This window comes from Ciconia boyciana, chromosome 7 (assembly GCF_034638445.1).
Source record: "Ciconia boyciana chromosome 7, ASM3463844v1, whole genome shotgun sequence".
Taxonomy (NCBI): Eukaryota; Metazoa; Chordata; class Aves; order Ciconiiformes; family Ciconiidae; genus Ciconia; species Ciconia boyciana.
The window spans coordinates 49,534,774-49,556,254 of NC_132940.1; the positions used below are offsets into that span (position 1 = coordinate 49,534,774).

The 21,481-nt window shown below is 40.5% G+C and overlaps 2 protein-coding genes across 9 annotated transcripts in view; one reads left to right on the forward strand and one right to left on the reverse strand.

The window, feature by feature from the left end:
- Nucleotides 1–3,176, forward strand: part of FBXO36 (F-box protein 36) — a 30,871-nt gene extending 27,695 nt beyond the window's left edge. The window contains exon 4 of the mRNA XM_072866338.1: nucleotides 2,035–3,176. Within this exon, the coding sequence (XP_072722439.1) occupies nucleotides 2,035–2,226 (192 nt within the window). The 3' untranslated portion in view covers nucleotides 2,227–3,176. The remainder of the gene's footprint in view (nucleotides 1–2,034) is intronic.
- A 774-nt stretch (nucleotides 3,177–3,950) lies between these two features.
- SLC16A14 (solute carrier family 16 member 14) lies at nucleotides 3,951–19,365 on the reverse strand. 8 transcript variants are annotated; one of them, XM_072868385.1, is made up of 9 exons: nucleotides 19,021–19,365; nucleotides 17,242–17,345; nucleotides 16,756–16,825; nucleotides 14,666–14,807; nucleotides 14,109–14,385; nucleotides 13,104–13,247; nucleotides 7,801–8,796; nucleotides 7,247–7,311; nucleotides 3,951–6,129 (listed from the first exon to the last, which is right to left on the reverse strand). In XM_072868385.1, exons 5-9 carry the CDS (start codon nucleotides 14,368–14,370, stop codon nucleotides 6,055–6,057), a joined length of 1,542 nt encoding a protein of 513 aa, XP_072724486.1. In that variant the 5' UTR covers nucleotides 14,371–14,385; nucleotides 14,666–14,807; nucleotides 16,756–16,825; nucleotides 17,242–17,345; nucleotides 19,021–19,365; the 3' UTR covers nucleotides 3,951–6,054. The 8 variants fall into 8 exon arrangements, with proteins under 8 accessions (XP_072724486.1, XP_072724482.1, XP_072724483.1 ...); XM_072868381.1 differs by having other exon boundaries at nucleotides 7,243–7,311; XM_072868382.1 differs by having other exon boundaries at nucleotides 7,243–7,311; nucleotides 14,666–14,829.
- Nucleotides 19,366–21,481: the final 2,116 nt, after the last annotated feature.

The following is a 21,481-nucleotide window of genomic DNA, read 5'->3' on the forward strand; positions in this document are numbered from 1 at the left end:
AGGGAAAAATAGAGCAGTCTCTGCACTCAGGACTGAAAAGTGGAGTGTGAAAAACTCCGTACGTGCATCCTGTGCAATGCATCCTCATAGGCTGAACTAAACAGGTATCTTCACTTGTTACCCAAAGCCTGGCATTTCTCTGACTGTGTAGTTCTGAGCATAAATCCCACTCTCCAGAGCATTCAGATGCTTTCAACGTGCATTTCAAAGTATTTTAGGTTTTCAGTAGGCACTATTTTTAAGCATTGTAGGAGAAGCTCCATCTCAAAAGAAACAATGTACAGAAGTCCTAATGTGCACTGCACCGTTGGAGCACTGTATGAGTTTTCCAGATACTTTTTCAGCATACTTCGATATTGTGATGTCTCCCAGCACAAGCTCAGGATAGGATTCGTTTGTTTTGTACGAGGGCTTTAGATAGGCAAAACTAAACTGCAAAAAGAAAAATGCCGCTTTCTACGAGCTGGAGGAAGCTCCTCTCGCCAGAGGGAGCTAAGCTCCCCAGGCAGGAGCGAGCAGCACCTCTCCTGCGCTGGCCGGGCAGCGCTGCCCCGGGACGCCAGCTGTGCCCCCGGGACGCCCCCTGTGCCCCCGGGACGCCAGCTGTGCCCCGGGACGCCCCCTGTGCCCCCGGGACGCCCGCTGTGCCCCGGACGCCAGCTGTGCTCCGGACGCCAGCTGTGCCCCGCCCGGCAGCTCTGCCCCGCCCGGCAGCTCTTCGTGCCGATTTAGGCAAGGGAAGATCTGATTGTTATTACGCAGTTCAGAAGCCATTAGCACGGAAAGAAAACCACAGCAATGACAGTGATCATCTTTTTTCTTTATTTTTTTTAATAGAACACTGTATTTGGAAATACAAATATAGGATACTAAAAACCAGTCTCCACTATTTTTAACTTAATGGTGTCCATTTTCCATAGGAGCAGCAGAATGGTTAGAGACAGAGAGCAAGCAGAAATTTAAACTTTAAAAATGCATGTATTTTCATTTCAGGACTTCTACAGCAATTTTCCCCCAATAATCCCTGCTTTTCCTTTGCTAAAATATGCCAGTGTGTGTGCGCCTGCAGTATGATCACTCTCACAATTCAAGAACAACAGAAATAGGATCACACATACTGTGATACAGATGTGCTGTAGTCAGTGAATTAAATAGTTTAAGGTATCCAGCTACATCAGCAGTACATAACAGAAGTTATTCCAGAACTTTTGCTCTCCTATTTCTGTTACTACTTGTGACAGACATACCAGCTACTTGCACTGCAGTAATCTAGTACAGCTCCACTTGCATCCCTGCAATTACACGTTTAGAAAAGCGGAGCGTTTGGGAGAAGAATCAATGTTACTATGCTCTGGTATAACTTACAATGGGCAGACAATCACAATGACACAGAGTATCTTCCCAATTCTTTTTTTGATGGTTCTGTCATCTAACAAATTACATAATTCTTTCTTCCTGTTTATAGTATAATTTTTCCACCTGATTCTGTTTATGGAGTCATTCTGAAAGAGGGAAGCATCTCCTGAGAAACAGGCTTAATCCCTACAGTGCTTCTGAAAGCTTCTTGAAATTGCATTTCTGTAGGAAGTCCAAAGGCAATTTGCTTCTTTTACTTACCTTGAAAAATATTAGTATTTGTGATGTGATTTCTACATCCTGACAAGTTCTTTGGCATAATCTTACACAGCTTCATGGATTTCAGTGGTGCTGTATGAATTACATACAGGAAAGTATGTGGCATTACAGCTGCTTTTACTGTGGCAGAAAGGCCTTTGATATCATACCAAATGAAACTTCTCAAGTTTTTCACAGAAGAACATGCAATATCTTGCAATGGCAACACTGGGCAAAACTTCTGATGTCATCGTTCAGTTTTAACTAATACTGCATCTTTCAAGATAGGTGGGCAGCTTGCTCTGCAAATGACCTTCATACAAGGCGTCTGTGTTGTCTAAGCACATTTTGTGTAGTAAAATAATCAGCAATGAATAAGCCAAATTATTATTTTAAGCCTCTACTTTCTCTTACAACTAGATATGTAACAGTAATGCGCTATGGGAAAATATTGTGGAGAACTTGTGTGACACAATTACACCTGAAATGAAAGAACTTGCACAGGAAATGGGCTGGAAACAATTCTTCTTCACAAACAGACTTCAGCTACAGCTGCAGCTCCGAAGGAGGAGGCAGAAACAAGATGCTCAGAACAAAAAACAAACTGAATAAAGATGCATTTTTAATTGAAGCAATTGTTATAAGGTGTGGATTTGCTGTTTATCATGTCAGACATACTGACTTTTCTGCTTTACTAGGGAAAGCAGATTATTTTAAGGATTGAAAGAGGAAAAACAAAATACATCTTACTCAGAGTAACATGCAAATAATACCAAATTTAATATGTTGGGCATCCTGAAATTGTGTTACAGTCAGCATTGTAGCAGTTACTAGCAATGGAAGAGGTTGTGGCTTCTTTGTACTTCTTTGTTCTGACTTCTCTATTTTGTATATATGCTATACATGCTCCATATCTTATATCAGATGCTATGGCATTGTCATCATTACCATTACAGAAAACGATGTATCATTTCTTACTACAAAAATTGCTGATGAATGCTGAGGTTTTTACTGTCCACCATGGTAAATTTGCAATGTTTACAGGCAAGTCACATGTAGGTGGTTCCAGAGTTTGATGTGTGTTAAAAGGTTTTTAAAATAATTATCTAAACTTCAAGCAAATAATAATTTTGTCACCAAGAAGAAACTTCTTTGGTGACGGAGGGTGTGGATCAAATGATCGTCCTCATCTTGGACAATCCGTTAAAGCCATGTTTGAGGCACTCTGCCAGAATGGTATATGGGCAAAATTTTTCCTCGACGTTGCTGATGCAGGAGCTTCTGAAAGTAATTGACTTCCAGTGTTCAAGTTGCATGTTTGATAAGAGATTTGCTATCTTAGAAGACTATAACAATAGTTACTGAAGAGTGCTGTAAAATGAAGGCAGTTCTTACTGACATTACTGACTTACTCCAACAGTCAACTTCAGTAATTAAGCGGCCAAATATTATTACTCTGAAAGTACCAGTTGATTAATACATCATTTGCCATTGACTAGACTTAAGACCTGAGCATTAAAAACAGTGATTGCAGTATTTGGATAGAATAGTGTAATATTTGAAGAGTGTATTAGGTTTACAATTTTTTAACATGTCAAGTATTAAACTTGAATTTTATAAATTGATTAAAAACTATAAATACAGGATTCTTATATCATTCTATTTCTTTATAAAGCAGTATTTTAATTCTTAAAAGATATTTGCTAATTTAGATTAAGAATATTTTGTTCTACAACGATATACCAATATTCTTGAAGCATTTGGTGATTGTGGATCTTTAGATGAAGAAACACTTAAGTATATTCTTTCCTCTTTGTGACTATTTCCTTTTAGGACAATGACAAATAAAAATTTCATGATGTGCATAAATACTGTATGCATAAAATTTCTGTTCTGTGTAATAAAACACTATAAAATGTAATTTTGCTTTAGAGAGATGATTTTAAGAACTACAGTATGTGAGCAGGGCTACTAAACAACAGACCCTCTTTTCTCACTTTCTGTCAATTTACCACCAATGAATTTTTTTCTTAGCTTGTGCACTCATAACAGATTTTGGCAGTTTCGGGTTAGGAAACTAGAACCCATGCTAGCCAATATGGACTGAGTGAATATTAATTTAAAATCCTAATTTAACTCGATTTTGTCAGCCCACCTTCCTTTCTCCTTGATCAACCATGTACCTGTCCCTTCCGACATGAGAAATAAGAACAATAATTTTGCAGGAGGATCTTCATTTTTAAGCTTAAAAAAATGAACTCAATTAGCAAATGAACAGAAAGTGAAATTTTGGGTAAGGTAAGTTTATTCCCATCATATGGCCCAGTAAGGACTTCTAGAGAAAGGTATATTGCAGATATCATAAGTGAACAACATAGTCTTCATTACAGTAATATGCAAATAAATTTGATTTTGACAAAAGACAAAGTGAAGATCTAAGTATAAAGGATACATATCTTTCAAAAAGAAAAAAAAGGAAATTGAGGGAAATTATCACTTCAATATACATATATTTCACCAATAAAAGATAGCTCAGTTAAAATAAGCTAGCAGCAGCATTCACACCAAGATGACATTAAACCTGTAACAAAAGAACCAATGTGAAAATTTAGTTTACATGAACATTTTCTTGAACAAAAAAGCTGATTTTAAGAAATTACTGGCTGCGTTTTCACACCATGTGTTGCAGTTCACTGCCACTTCAGTTGTTTTAACATGAATTTTAAAGGCCATACCTAACTATCCTATATGAATGAACTGATCTAAATCTTAAAGTAGTGTGGGGTTTTCTTAAGCTTTTCTTTTTTAACTGGGCTCATTTCAGTGATCTATTTTAAAGTATGTCCCTGCCAACAGCTGTAGAAGTGTGAAACTAAGAAGTTGGTGAATTGCAATATAGAACAATACAGGTTGAGGTTCAGGACTTTTTTTTAACTAACCCTGCAGCTATAAAAAAGATCTGTATAATGTTATTGTTGCATACTGAACTGTTTCCCAGTATTTGTTCAATATAACTGAATAGTATCGATTGTTTTTAAAGAATTCCAGCAGCACGTGTGAGTATTAAACTAAGAACCTGATTTGTTATGAAAAAACTTTCATAAAGCTAGCAGGAAAAAAACCATACAGTGACTTTTATTTGATATAGGAAAATTAACATCAGACTCACCTCTCAAAGCTGAAAAAAGTGTGTCTTGTACCACCATACAAAACATTCTGCATTGATTATCAAGTGCTTAATGTTAAGAAAATTTATTTGCATATTTTAAATGGTCTTTAGCTCTTCCATGCTTTGCATTATCTAATTTTCTAGTGAATAAACATCTCAAACATGACAGGTCTTAGACAGTTCATGGTGTACTTTATGAGCAGCAACATGACTGATCATAATGTAACAGGTTTTGTTATTAAATTAATTGTAACAAAATTTAGTGTGCTGTAGTCCAGTTCTTTCTAAAACTGTATTTGGCCAATTTTGCCCAACTCTCTTTCTTTAGTACTGTTTACTTGACAAACAAGTCCCATGGAAGGAGTCAACGGCAATGTTACAAAGTTCTACAATACCTCTAAATAGGGAAAGCAGCCAGAAACTTCAAACTGTTTCTGGAAACATTTTCCAGTTTGTGAATAACAACAATATTTTCCATATGTTGCCTGGTTTTGCTTTTATGTTTGTTTTACTTCAGGTGCATTAAGTGTCACAGCATTTATAATGCAGCCTGTGTATTGAGGATGGCTACTTTATTATGCAGTTGATATTTAAAAAAAAATAAAATAAAAAATCCTTGAAGTAGAGCATTGTTTCAGAAAAATATAAGAACTTTTCCTCAGTTTTGCATCACAGAAATAGTAATTTTAATACACTGAATTAACTGAACTATTGTACTAGCATTTCAACAGTACCTGACTAGCCAGGTAAGAAATACAATCATTTTCTCATACTCAGTAACTAATCTTTTATCAGGCAGAATAGATAGTAGGAAGGACTTTTATAAATCATTCATATCCTGATCAAATTCTCTTGTAGGACTAGTGTAAATCAGGAGTAACTGCACTGCAGTCAATGGAGTTTCACCAAAGGTTAGTGGTGAAAAGTTAAAAGAGAAGCAAGGGTAAAGGCTCCTGGCATTGTTCCAATTTTAAAAGATTGGCAGGGTGCTTTTAATCAGTGTATTTGTTAGTTCTAAAGTAAAAGATGTTAACTCATTTTAAAAGCATATTTCTAATAATTTATTAGCATTTTGGAGCACATTTGCTTTTCACTTAAGTACAGCTCAATGTTCCATAAGAAGAACAACTTCATACTGTCATACAATAGAAACATTAAAACAAAAAAAATCTGTAAAAAAAAAATCTGGAATTTGTTCTATACTTGTGCCTCTTCCGTAGACTTTTCTCTTGGTTGTTTCTTTTGAATACAAGGTTGTATAAGTAAAAAAATTATTCCCACCATGTACAGCAAGCCAGATATGTAAAAAGAAAAATCGTATTTATGTGTGATGTCATAGATCCAACCTGCAAAATAAGGACAAAACAAGTTTGTTACAAAGCTTGACAACAAGGTATATTGCATGGAAAAATATGAAAAATACGGCACATTTCTCTTATGACATTTCAGTGAAATCCATAGGTGTTTTGTGGAAAAAAGAGGTAGTGATTGTCTCCTCCTCTAGATGCTACAAATGGAAATGTATTAACAAAATCTCTTGTTCATTCACCAAAACCCAAAACTAGGGCAAAACCTATCCCCTCATTTAAGTATCATGGAAGTCTTAAAATGAGACTCTAGCTATGTGCCATCCTAAGAAGCCAAGCAACCTTCTCTCTAAAACTGCACATTTTTCAAGGAAGTTATCACAGGTCTGACTTTAAAATAGACATTTTGGAATCCCAAACCAATTAGTTCTTCGACCCTACTATTTTCTTTGTAAAATGCCCGATACTGCAGGCTAGTTCAAATGCTGTGCAAGCAAACACATTCCCAATAGCTTTCTCAAAGATTCACATACCAATAAAAGACTTTTCAAGAGATATAATCTCAGTACTGCAATGACTCTCATTCCAACCTTAATTCCTTTGCAAAAATACATTAAATTACTTCAGAAAGGTTTGAGAACCCAAAATAGCAAAATTCCCTCATGTCATGCTGGTTGCATTGCAATGTAACCTCAAGATTGGAAGCTTTTTTTACATCAACTAATTGCATCCTATTTGCTTCGTTACTAATGACCAAATACAAAGACACGTTCAGCACAGACTGAGAGGTGCTGAAAGAATATATGGTAGAGTAAAACTGCTGCTTTTCAAAGGGCACTAAATGAGCTTTCTTCTAAATTGTGTCAGCTCACTCAATGGTGGGGAGAGGAGGTGAGAGCATTCTCGCTCTTCTTGGTTGTTTGTGCTAATAGCTTCAGTTCAGCCTAGAGCCATCCCTGGCTCACCACAGCCATTACTCACAAGGTTTCTTACTGCTTTCTTCTGATCTGCATATCTGTAAAAGATAGCTGTAGTCTGGCTATAGTATTGACAATCAGTACCTATACCCCTCCTGTACTTCCCTGCCTCTTTCTATGAGAAAATTTATAATGAATGTTTGTTTAAACCTAAATAACTTTAGGGATAACATACATACACTTCTGCTGTGGATGGCAGTGAAGAGATTATGAGCAGTGCAGTCCCCAAAGTAGACATTTCTGGCTGAAGGAAGGCAAAGCTAAGTTAGTTAAATCAACATATTCACTGGCAGCTTAGAGTGGTGACACTCAAACACACTTTATAGTTCTTGGGTGTAATACTACGGTACAAACACCTGCCTACCCTGAAAACTATTCATCATTTTTTCATCTAGAGGCATGAGTATGTATAGTGCATATATTACACAAAACACATAAAAATAGGTTAAACCTTTCCATTTTAAAAAAGTATACGATAATATTTTAAGGAAAAATACCATTGAAAGGATAGCTTGCAATAGATGTGGGGTTATTTGCAAGGATGGTAATTTGTAGTGTGTGAATAGTGAGCTGGTACCCAGCAGACGTTGTACAAGCTGGATGTTACGGTCCATTCTGGAGCAGCTGTAATTTTGTTAACTACACATGCTCAGAACATAAGAAATCTTAATAATATAACCAGTCGCATGGTTATTATACAAACATCTGTTGGTTAGAGATTTGAACTTTTTACCTGCAAAGGGTGGTCCAAGCAATGCAGATATTCCGTTGGCACAAATGATGATACCATAGGCATTTGCAAGGTGTTTAGTTCCAACTAAATCTTCAGTCACAACAGGCATTAGAGAAAAATAGCCGCTAGAAAATCCTATTAGAGCACAAACCACAGCCAGGCTAATGTACGTTTGCATTAGTGGCAAAGTAAGAATGCAGGTGACCAGGGTAAAGTTAGCCATGAGGAAGACATTCCACGTGCTGATGCATGGGAGATCAGAGATTATTCCAAGGATCACTTTACCAAAAATATGAACAATGGCTATAATAGATGTCAAAGGGAATATATTGTTCTGACTAGATAAGTTGTACTGCTTGACTATTTCTGGAAGATGGATGAAGGGAATGACAAAGCTGCTGTAGGCAAACAAAGCCCAAATTATAAAGGCCACAAATACTCTATTGGTAAACAGTGATGCAGCTCCAAAGTAGCTGGAGTACCATATTGCAAAGCCTTTCCTGACTGTAGCCGTCAGCTGGCTCACTGTTTTAAGAACACGCAGTCCGTACATATTCCTTCCGCTTCTAGATTTACCTCCCATTTCTATGTGCTGAACACTGTCAAGCATTTCTTCATTTGTTGCCTCTTCTTTTTTTTCCGGTTCTTCACTGAGGACTCCGTTAGATTTTATGGTCTCTGCAGAATGGGACAGAGCTCTTGCCTGATTATCTCCACTATTACTTCTCACAACATATTTTTCACTAACAGTGTCTTTGGGAGAGAGTGGTCTCATAAGCGCCCCACAGACACAAAGGTTCAGGGAGATGGCACCCTGGATGAACATGGCGTTCCTCCACCCAAATTCGGTGCAGAGGTACTTCAGTAAGGCAGTCATTAGGAAAGCTCCAAATCCTGTTCCCGTGGTACTGAGTCCTTGTGCAAGAGCTCTTCTCTTCTGAAAATACTGTCCCACCATGACCACCGCAGGAAGATAAACCATGCCACTTCCAACGCCTATGAAAATAAAAACCGAAGTCAATGTGAACTTTTTGCCAACAGGATAAAAAGCAGTGAAAAATAATTTGTTTTATTCCTAACTTTTGCACAAGCATAGTAGTAAGACTGAGAATAAATATTCAATTCTCATGTTAACTTTCATTTCTGTCTTGTAATATCTTCCAAAATTTGCAATACTCATTCCAGTGAGAATACAATACTGCTATTTAACTGCTGGAAAAACTGAAACACATGGAAGATAAAACCTTTACCTCAGTTCAGCATGACACCACTGGAAAGCCCCAAACATCCCACAGTAAATTAGTGACAGTTAATATGGGGACAAACATAAACAAACCCTATTTTGAAATATCTGCATTTGTTATACTTGCATCTGATTGTATCAGTGACCAGAAATTGTTTAGTGGGCACATCTTGTTGCTTTTGCCTACGTTCACCAGCAATGAAGATCCAGACTGAGTTTTTGTCCTTGCTTTGTAACTGTGGAGCCACAGTGACCGTGAGATACGTTTCAGGAGTCAGCACGGGGGGTTAGCCTGGCAGTAGGACCTTGGATGGCTTCCAGGTTTCTCTTTGGGCACTCCAGGGAGGGCCACACAGTAACTGCACAGGCATATTCTTAAAAGGCCAATCTCTAATTTTGTAGAAATTCCCTTACTTGCAGTTAAAACCCAGGGTATTAATGGTACCTATTTCAAGCAGAAAGTGTTGAGAGTTGTGCAAACACATCATTAAAGGTAACAGTTGTCCAGTTTTTCTCACAGCAAATTCCTGACAGAGGGGATTTGGACTGGAAGAGGTGTATGCAGAAGATGCTTCCAAATTCACTGTGATCATAATTTAAAAGAGTGTTTTGGGCTTAAAAGTTTTCCTAAATAGCTGATAATGTAGCTGCATGCACCTACAGCATGATCTAGCTACAGCTAGATCGGAGAAAGAGCTGTTATTCCAGCAAAGCCTGAAAAAAAGCACCTCGACGTCACGGGAGTGTACTGTGGCCAGAGCTGACTTGTTTGGTCTGTCAGAAGTATTTATTTCTTTGCTATGCAAATACATGATCAGGCTTTTATTTTGCACAAGGTCTCCCTCCCCAAACCTAGCCACAAACTCTAAGGAAATCTCTCTGCCCCCCAGAAGACTCATCAGCCTCATCAGGCCAGCCTGCCATTGACTGCTGGGAAAAAAACAGCCCGGGCTTGTACTCGTGTTAGTGTTTACTGTGCTTCCCTGCGCATCCCGAGAAACAAGACATTTTTTAAATTGTTTTATCTTATCTTTTCATTCTGTGGGCTACATAGCGAAACGTAGTCTAATCACATGCAAAGGCATGCCACCTTCACAGGTAAATACAGGGCCACAGGCCTCTCCACTCCTTTTCCTCACAGGTTTGTCACCCTGCACCACAACAGCAGCGGCAGGGCCGGCTCTGCTCTGCCTCTCCACGGGGCCCCAGAGGCATTTTGCCCCCCAGCCTGCAGGGGCTCCCTGACACCAATGGCTCCAGATGCCCACCCCCGGGGTCCCCGGGACGGGTGAGCGGGGAGAAGGCTCCTCTGCCCCCCCATACTGCTGCTGCGGGGAGGAGAGCCCGTGAAGCTGGGGTGAAGCTGGCAGCAAGGAGGTGAGGGGGCAACACTGTGAGGAGCTGGGGGAGGGGAACCACTCTAGGATGAAGGGCGCTTTGGGAATGGGAGCTGAGGCAGCAAGGGTGGCTGTGGCCGGGGGGACAAGATTGGGATTGCGGGGACGAACTGCATGAGGGTATCTAGCACGGTGGGTCACCAACGGGGAGAACAGGAGGCACGAGTAAGCCCACGAGCACTGCATGGACGCCCAGAAGTGATTGCAGCAGGAGGCGGCCACTGTAAGTGAACAGCAGCAGTCTTACACCTAGTGGCCATGAGAACATGAAACTTCCCTGAGGTGGCGGTGAGTGAGGTGACCATGAGGAAGGGGATGGGAGTGAGGGGATGGGAACTGAGGCGATGGGTGAGTGAGGAGATCATGAGTGAGGGGGAAGCGAGTGAGGAGATGGTGAGTGAGGGAGTGGTGAGGGGACAGTGAGTAAGGGGACGGTGAGGGAGAGGACAGCAAGTGAGGGGATGGTGAATGGAGGTCTCATGGAGCTGGAGGAAACATCTCAGGCATCTCTACACTGGTTTTCTGGCCAGAATTACTCCTGCAACAGCATATCACTTCTCCACATCATGTAAAAATCTGCCTCAGATTTTTTCTGAAAATATGGTTTTCACCCCTCTTTAAATTCTCTGTATAATTTCTGGCTTTTGTCTGGTATTTTCAGTATGCTCTTTCTGAAAAGGAGCAAGGGCTGAGAGACTGTGTAGACTCCTGTCTGCTTGATTATATTCAATATATATGGAAACAGAAATTCCGAAAAGGGCATAACCCTGCCTGTCATTATTGTTCTTTGTTCAGGAATTTACAACATTACTGAAATCTATGGTATGGTGGTCATCACTATAAATAGTCATCACAATGATCCTTGCTAGTTTCAGTTTTTTTCCATCCAGAGAGCTAGATAAAAAATTATGTACAGAAATTCTGCAGATTTCTGTGAAATTCTGTGAAAGGGTAGTTTGAGGGAATGGAGGGTACTGAAGCTATTATTAGTATTGCAAACAATTTTTTCCATAACACTTCTGTAATGTATAACATAGATACCATGCTTCATTTGCAAACATAACTGGCCATGTTATGATTGAATAATGATGGATTGAATATGGTTTGAATATGGATTGAATATGGATTGAATAATATTTCAAAGCCCCTTGAATTGCTCAGTGTTGCTCAGATAATAATTAAAGGCCAAATTTTGTATTTCTCACTTGGATCACTTTAGCATTTTCGTTTCATATCTATTAACAGTTTCCAGAAATGAACAGTGAATAAAATGGAGTAGTTCTTTTATAGAGTAGATAATACTGGGTTCTTCTACATAACTTTCTTAAAGTAACTAAATTTTTTCAGAAGAAGGCACATTTTGCTAGAAACTGAGCATTCAGGCACTAAGGATCTATTGGTTTTCAAGCAAGATGCCTAAACACACATGCCTTTTCATATTTTGATTGGGCTCTTACACTTGTCAAAAGGTTTTCTAGAGACATAATTCCAATAAAAATGACAAAATATTACTTCTTTCAGTGATTTTGATTGTAAAAAACATGTAGCAAAATTAATTGCTATTAGTGGTTGTTGATGTAATCTGAATATCCTTTATTAGAAACTACATATGAAATACAGCCACATGCATTGTCCTAATTCAGGCTGGGATAGAGTTAATTTTCTTCATAGTAGCTCATATGGTGCTATGTTTTGGATTTGTGACCCAAACACTGTTGATAACACAGGGATGTTTTAGCTGTTGCTGGTCAGTACTTACACAGCATCAAGGCCTTTTCTGTTTCTCACGCAGCCCTGCCAGTGAGTGGGCTGGGGTGCACAAGAAGCTGGGAGGGGACACAGTGGGACAGCTGACCCCAACTGACCAAAGGGCTATCCCTTACCATATGACGTCATGCTCAGCAATAAAACGGGGGGAAAGAAGGAGGAAGAGGGGACATTGGGAGTTGTGGCGTTTGTCTTCCCAAGTAACCGTTACACATGATGAAAGCCCTGCTTTGCTGGAAATGGCTAAACATCTGCCTGCCCATGGGAAGTAATGAATGCATTCCTTATTCTGCTTTGCTTGTGCATGCAGCTTTTGCTTTACGTATTAAACAGTCTTTATCTCACTTTTACCCTTCTGATACTCTCCCCCATCCCACTGCGGGAGAGTGAGCAAGCAGCTGTGTGAGGCTTAGCTGCCTACCAGCAGTAACCCACAACACCCTTTAAAATGGGGTTTGAAGCAGTACATAGTTATCATAATCTGGTAGTTTATTAATGCGGAGCAGCTCCTGTAGAAAACATTTGCTGTTTCTTCCTGTGACAGAGAGAGGAGTTAGCTAGATACATAATTCAACGGTGTTTTAACATCTTTAAATTCCACTTCTAGAGTTTGGGTTACATTAATTCTTCTAATTAAAAATACCCTCTAATGTATTCACTTGGGAGGAACTGATAAAAATACCATCTTCACATGGCAGATTTAAATGACAACAAAAGTAATTGGACCCAATCCACTGAGTAAATAAATAAATTTTCTGAAAAGATAACAGGCTGTAAAGAGTGTGAAAGAAAAGCTGGAATAACTTTACAGTCTAACTTCCCTCTTTACTCACCCAGATAACCTTCAAAGGAATCAAAAATAATTGAAAGAACTTTCAAATGCGAATACAGCTTACCGGCTGTCACTCCAAACGTAAGGAAGAGGTAGTGCACATTTGAGGCATAGGCACTCAGTATCCAACCTAGGGCATTCAATATCCCTCCAATTATAGCTGTCTTGCGGCACCCACACATGCTGATGAATAAACCAATGAAAGGACCTGTTAAAAAACATGGAAAAATGTTAAATTATTATTTAATTCTCTACACTCTTTAATAACTTTTCACATGAAGATTCTTAAAGTTTTCAACAAAATGTTAAACATCAGGCTACTCATGCAATTCAGTTTATTTTCCCTATTACTGTTTAAAATCGTGAAAAAAAAAATTCAACCAACCTATCAAATACTTAGTAAATACCCGCAGGACCTAAAATCAAAGTTGCCCCATGAAGAAGGGACAGTTTAAACAGAGGAAGAAACTGAAACCGTTATTCCCAATACTAATGCTCTCTGAGTGCAGGCCTTTTCCACAAGTAACTAGAAAGTAAACATTTTATTTTGTTTTCAGTGGAATATTTTAGGCAGACCTAAACACAACTTTTTCAATCTCTATTTAGGGAGACAGAGGTGTGTATATACATATATACACAAACATACCCCTCCAGATAATATTTTGGGTTGATCCAACCACAACTTAAAAAATAAATTTTAGTTCAGCTGCCCAACTGAAATATAAACTGTCCCAATTCAACATTTTCTCCTCCCAGATGGAGTACAGGGAGGACCACAAGCTTCACAGATGATCCATTTTCTTAATTCTAGTGAGACCTTGAAGTCACAGGCATCCGTTCCTGCTCATGCTGTCTCCTGGAGTAATTGTCTTCTTTATCATCTTCCCTGTTGTTCCCTTTCTCCCTCTAACTTGTAAAATTTGTCCTGGTGATTTTAAAAAGGCAATTCAGGAGAACTTGGGCAGCTCTGCTAATAAAATGGAAAACGGTACGAAAATACTTGAGGGATGAGTGGCAAACATATTCTAAAAATCTTTGTAGTTTTGAAATGAATTATGCTGGAACATACCTACAATAAGTGTAATGCCCATGCTGAGGGAGCTAACCCACGCTGTTAAACCACGACTTTGATTAAACTCTTCGAGCCATTCCATGTTGAGTATTCCAAGGGCCATTTGGGACCCCATGATAAGTATGTGCACAAGGAAAGAGGAAAGTACAATCATCCAAGCCCATCCTCCATCGATGTTTGGATTAGGCTTAACTGGCTTATTTCCAACTTTTGAGTCATCTCCAAAATCATATCCCATATCCTCTCGACTAGCATACATTTTTGCCACGGTATTCTGAAACAAATGCAGTAAATACCTTCAGAATACATACAAAATTATCAGATTTTGTAGTTTGGTTATAGTGAATGGCATTAATCACAACCATATTTCACCATTGTGATTTAGTGCAGTTGTAAAGCCAATACTGGGTTTTCATTGTTCAAATGTAAAATGCTTAGAAAATTCTCTAATTAATGTATTTCTTTGTGTACCTTATTATCATGGCTGTCTATGCAGGAGCATTTATGGGTTGACAGTAGGCTGCATTATTTCCATTACTATATATTTTACTTACTTGTAGGTGGCTGAGAGCACTCACTCTTCATGGGTTGACTGTGGTCACAAAAGAAGACCGGTCTCTCTCTGTATATTCCTTCTCCTTATCACCTTCTGCTGTCCCAGTAAGATTGTGTGCCTTTGTGTTCAAGCTGATAAAGCTTGGAATAAAAAAAGAAAATCCTGAAAAGGCAGGTAGATGAAATTACCATATCTTTTCAGAGGAAACCAGTTTTGAGTAGTGGAAGAACAAGAGTGAAGACAGAGAAAGATAAAGATTTAAGGTTCTTGACTTCCAAAATGCTTTGCTTACATAAATTGCAACAAGGGGATTGTTACTACCTCTCTGACAAGCTTTAAACTTTTATTAGAGTCAACCTGACAAACAGTTTGCTATTATGCTTTCAGTTCCATAGTAGTAACCCATATAATCCTACTAAAACCAAAGAATTCTTCCAAATTTATGTCAATGCCTATCAGAATCAAACTGAGTGGCAGAGTTATGTGCATAGGTGTATGTAGGATCAGGCCATAATAGCTTAATTTGATTACTTTTATTTCTTCCATTGTTACCTTAAGTGAAGACTGCAACACAATGTGAAAATAATTTCAAAACAATTTTTAATTGATTAACAGGCAAGGTGCAGAACCCAGTCTTCCCTCCATCTGATTTCTGCTGCAACATATTGAAATGTTACCCGACTGTGGAGCACCACATAGGTTTCCATGGAGACTAGAAATGTAATGATACAAATTACCAGAGATGGTAATTTTTTGTCTTCTTTTCTTCTCTGGAGAAATAAAAAGAGCCATCAGCTTCACAACAGTCAAAAGAGAGAAGAAAGTTATCAAAAATTGTTTAAAAAAGCTTCTTATGTATTCTCTGAGCCCTCAGAAGGTGTGCCTCAGGGCTAGCTCCTCACTACTGAAAACCGGCAGTGAATGAACTACCTCAGATTCTGTACTAACTGAATATTTGGGCTGTTGTCTTTAAATACATGAGTATATTTTGCTTCTCAAGTTACTACCTTTCCAAACTATGTTACTTTTTTCTTATTGCTAGATAAACATACAGAGAAGGCCTTGAAGCATTTCATACTAATAGGTAGATGGAGTCAGAGCTGATTGGTCAAAGCCACCATTTCTTTCAGAGACAACAGTGAAAACCTGCTGATATATGTAACCTCTCCAGAGTGGCTGCTGGGTAAGTTACCTTTGTAGTTGGGCCACATCTCTCTTGCTTGCAGTACAGGTAATTATGTGTAGCTAAGGGCGGCTTGAACATCTAGGTTCCTCTAAGAGCACACCGATTTGCCTCATAGTGAATTGGAGATAAAATATGTTGTACTCCTGGTATCTAATTTTTCATAGATGGATACTCTTTATGGACTGAGTTATCACTAGCCCTAACTTGGCCATGGAAGGTATTGGTGACACAGCGAGGAAGAACAAGAACTGTGCACATTTAACACTTGCTGCATGAGGATAAGCTGGGACCAACTGATGACTCCACGCCTAGGTGCCAGTGGAAACACACACTGAAATGACTTAGTGGCATTTTATTTCCAAATCAAGAGGCAGAGAGAAGGGGGATTATGCTTAGAGGTCTTTCTAGAGGTCCTGCAGCATGTTTGAAGCAGGACTGTATACATGGTGAGGGGAAGGGTAGCAGGGGAACAAGTCAGAGCCATGCAGTGGTGCAGACTTTTTTTTTGAACACAGGACAGCCAGGGATGGCCTTAGTTAAAATTATACTTCATCCTTCCTCTACAGAGGATAGGTCTCTAAAGATGACATCTCAACTCTTTCCTATTAATGTACTAGGAGCCAGGTCCCTCAGTGATGTAGTTTATATGACTACTTATGGAGGATTCAGCCCACTCACAACAGAGAGGAATACTAACTGCATAAAGGTAATAAAGATAGTGAATAATCATGCTAATGGGAAATAATGAGAAGTAGCAGAATGAAGGAAAATTGCAAGCTGTTAAACATACTCTGTATAAGATTAGTGAAAATGTGTGATGGATATTACAGTACATCTTAGATAATGGAATACAAAATTATGTAACTAAAAGTTCAGAGTCAGGATTAAATGTAGAGCCTCACCTTTCTCTTTCATGCTTTTGACTGGTTTTGTGTGCACCTGAATACCGATACTGGATACAAACATTTTCTTCTTTGGACAGGAAATAGATACATACATATTTTATATATTTTAAATGATTTCAAGCAAAAATAATCAACATTAAGATTAAAAGATATGACACTCATCTTTGCAATCTTACTGACAGAACAGGCTTAGATTGATTAGATGCAAGTTAATGTCATGCTTGCGTCAACCCCCACAAATCCTCAGAAAATGCATATATTTTCCCTTTGAACTGCATTCTTGCTTATTATTACTTTTATACTATTAACTTTCCACTAATGTAATGAGTTCAGAGTGACTACACTCAAAAGCAGGGAAGGTCATTTCCAATAATTGCACAAACTCTCAGGCTTTGGATAAAGCAAGGACTGGATGTCTGGACCCTCTCCCCACTACTGACTCATCGCCCCATGGCCTATCGCACCCAGGAGAAATGCACTTACCTGCCCTCAGCCTTCTTCCCACACCACAGCACTGCCAAGAACACAGTATCACAGAAGGCAGAGAAGCCCAAGGGGCTCTTTGCAATTGTGAAATCCTAGAGAAACTGCAATGAAAACGACAGCAGCTAATTTGTGAAGCCAGCCGCCTTTCCCCAATGAGCAAGGTAGTGAAGACCCGCTCACAGTAACAGTGTTTGAATACAGCCCCTCACAAGGGATTGCATTTAAAGGCAGGAGAATCTGGATTCTTGTTTGGTCAGCTGGAGAAGGACTAGATTTTTTTTCAGAAAAGCTTTTTACATTGTATGCACACACAGTATGCAGAGCTCTTAGAAAACTGGTCCAAATGTTAGTGCCATGAAGATGCTGAGCTTTTTTGAAAACCTGACTCATGAGCTATTTTAGGGAAAAATGCAGGTGCTGTAATAAGGCCAAAGTTAGCAGCAAAACACCAAAGTTCCCTGTACCATCAGTGGAGCTATGGCTCTCTAGTTGAACAGGACCATCGAAAAACATCTGATCTTGATATAAAAAGTCCATATGATGAATAATTTACATATACTTTGGTAACCTCTTCCAGTACCCAATTGCCTCAGTGTTAAAAAGTATAGAATAAAATCGTACTTTAAAGGCACTTCCAATGGATAACTCATAAATGCGTTTTAAATAGTAATGAGTTTTGCTTCACAGTATTCCCAGTAGACATGCAGCACATAATTATTTGTCTTTTGAAGACATACAAAAAAACCATGTTAAAAACGTAGTTTATTTTGGGTGTTGTTAAGTTTTGGCAGTCCAACTTGCCAATACATTGAGCACTTCAGTTGTCAACGACTTCACTGGAGATGCAGATACTCGCCACTTCTGCAGACCAGAGCCACAGTGCGTAACTGTGCGTGCCCAACAAGGAGGAGAAAATCAGGGAAATTAAATGCTTAAAACGCTAAGCTAATTGCCAGGGTCACAAGTTTGCATGAAGTCGGTGGCAGTTCATTTCCCAGACTCGGGCTGCTGCCCTTCTGCCCCTGAGGGCCGTTTCCCAGGCCCTGCTCAGAAGACCTCTCCGGGACACACCTCGGTGCTGTTCTGCCTCAGTGTGACACACGAGTGGTCCCACGTCCCCGGGGACAGTGAGAACAGGCTCAGATAATAACCATTTTTTTCCCTTGGTGCCAAGGGAATGGGCAGCTTGCATCAGGCGCTGGACCTCTATTCTGTAAACGGTTACAGACTGCTACTAGAGCAGCCCGAAGGCAAGGGAAGATGATGAATTTGGGAGCTGCACACGTTACGCCCTCCCCAGCATTCCAGCTAAGCTCACCTATGCGAAACACTGCTCAGACGGGGAGGGTTGCCATCCCCCGAGCCCCGGGCTGCCACGGGGGCAGCGCTCGTCACGGAGCCCGCGGCGCGGAAGCCCGGGGGCCCGGCCTCGGGCTCTGCCGCCTCCCCTGCCCGCGGGGGCTTCGGCGGCGGCGGGGCCGGGCGGCGGGGCGGCGTTTGGGAGGACGGCGTGGCTGCAGGCGCCGCCCGCCCGCCGGAGCACAAAGGATGACCGCTAGTTACCCCGCGGCGGCGGCGGCGCTCCCAGCCCGCCGCGGCACGGAGGGGCCGCCGCCGCCTCCCGCCGCCCCCGGGCAGCCCCGCGTCCCGGCCCCCCGGGCCGCGCTGCACCGCGCCGGGCCAGCCCGCCTCTGCCGCAGGCAGCGCAGCTACTGCGCGTTCCCCTGCCGGTGCCGGTGCCATGCGGCGGTTCCCGGCTCCTCCCGAGGTACTCACCGCGCCGGGCCCTGCCAGCGCCGCCGCCCCAGCCCGCCACGGTGCCGAGCCCCCGCAGTCAGCCAAACCCGCGGCGCTGCTCCGTGCCCCGAGAGCTGCTGCAGACTCCGGTGTCCACCTGCGCCCGGCACCGCTCCGCCGCCCGCGCCAGCTCAGCTTCGCCCCTGCTCGCCGCCCCGGGGCTTATTTTCTGTAGGGGTCTGGCACCGGTCTTGGGCCTCTTGTCCCCCAGGCAGCTCGTCTTCTGCACCGCCTTGTCTCCATTCCCTGCAATTTCAAATCTCCACGCGCTTTCATTCCTGCGATACCGGCTAATTCTGGTTTGGCGGAGGAGATTTGCAGTCCTCTCACATGCACACTCTTGTGGCTGAATGAAGTTTATTGCTGCACAGGTTATCGCCGGAAATTTACATCTGAGAGAGTTAGAGGATATAATCCAATAAAAGCAGCCAGTATCAAGATTTTAATGGCCATTGGATTATGTTTACTTCAGAGAGGCTGGCTGAATTTATGTAGCCAAACCACCCTAAGAATGACGCTTGAAAGCTTCGTTGTATAGTACCTTATTTGTGCAATAAATGAGCTTGAAAAATATTCCTCCCCTAGGAGAAGAAGAGTTGCAGAAATATACTCCTACTTTTTCAAAGCAGTATTCAGACCTCAGTTCTATCTTTCTGAATAATCTGACATGAATGAGGTACACATTCTGCAATACATTGCTTTGACTATTTGCAGTGAATTTACCCAGGCTAAAGTGATTGTATGCCAGTGTACAAAACTTTCATCATCAGAGAATCTTGGTGTCCTACAGCAGTGCACTGAGTAGCATAAATAATGGCTCTTCAAGAAGATGTAAGAAGTAGTTTGAGAGAAGAGGAAATGAGAGACCAACAGGAATGTTTTAATGGTGGTGTGCATGCTGTCTATGTGCATAACGTGGTTCAGAATCTGTTAGAATTGGTTTGGGTGTTTTGAAAAATACGTTTGGGAGTTTTTATATATTTTTTCGACATTTTTGACCATACTTTTTGGCCTATGTGCCGCTTACACATGCAAATCTCATCTATTTTTTCATAAAAGTTTAATGTTCTGTTCCGTTATATATCTAGTCCATCAAATATATTGATATGAAACATTTTACCTGGTTTTGGTTCAAGTGTGTGGCAGACTATGGGCTATTGCTATGGCTTCAGTCTTTACATAAATCTTACACTGCTTTGCATTGTAGTCTTAAAAAGAGAATCCTTTTCCAGAATAAACAACTAGATTAGTGTCAGAGACTTGTGATTGGGTTCATTTACTTCTCCTTCATAAACAAAACTAGATTTCCCATTTTAAAAGATTATGGTATTGCATTGCAGATGTGTGTCATTCTGAAGTATACAGGTTCCCGATTACTTTGTGTTTTGCAACACCTTGCCCAACGGTGTATGGGCATTCGTATCCCAGATATTAACTTCGGCATTAGCTTTTTGGCTGGAGTCTGGTCTCTTAAAAGTTTTAATGCTAGGGACTAGACACTTGAAATTTGCTGCTTATTGGCTAGTGTTATTACACAAGTTTGAGACACATACGTTTTGATTTGTGAATCATCTAGCATGCTAACATGCTTTATTAAACCTACCACAGAAACAGATTTACTGGGATTGTGGGATGACTAGTGACAAAATATTAAAAATATATTTGTTTGACTGGTGGTTAACCCATGTTCCCTCTAGTACTTGAGATGCTACCTGCGTGCTTAAATCCTTGTGCTAACAGAGATTCTGTTTTTACAGTTTGATCTGATGGAGAATTCACTTAGCTGTGTCATACTGCTTCAGCAGTTCTGGTTCATATGTCATTGTGGTTCTTGGCTAAAATCTTGGATTTATGTTGTCTCTTGAGAAGATGAGTATGTATGGATCTATTTGAATTTTAACCATTAAATTGTGCAGGTCTAGCAGCGAGGGTACAAATGATGTTCAGTAAGGAAAAAAGTCCGTTTTGTAAGAATGGAAGGACAATGCTATGGTATCAGAAAAAGTTTGCAGTTTTTAGCAAAGATGCATAAGGTGCCTGATCCAGTAAAATAAGATGTAAACAAAGTCTGACAGACCCTGGTACCTTAGAAATCATAACTGTATAAAATGGTTGGATGGCAAGCAGAGTAACCCCAACTGGAAAGGAAGGACTTTTTACTAGTCCCCTTAAACATGATGGTAATTATATGTCATAATATAACTTGGAGGGAGAGAGGGAGGAAGGCAGGAATAGGTGGAATTGGTAACTCAATTTTGTTTACTGTCTGGGGGCCACTATCGTAGCTTAGACTTTTACAGTCATAGAAGTGGTGGTTGGAAGGGATCTCTGGGGTCCACCCAGTCCAGCCTTCCACTGGAAGCAGGTTTGTGATCTGTGGTATTTCAGGTCAGCCATGGCTTTGCCTAACCTGCCCTTGAAAGCCTTCAAGGATAGAGAT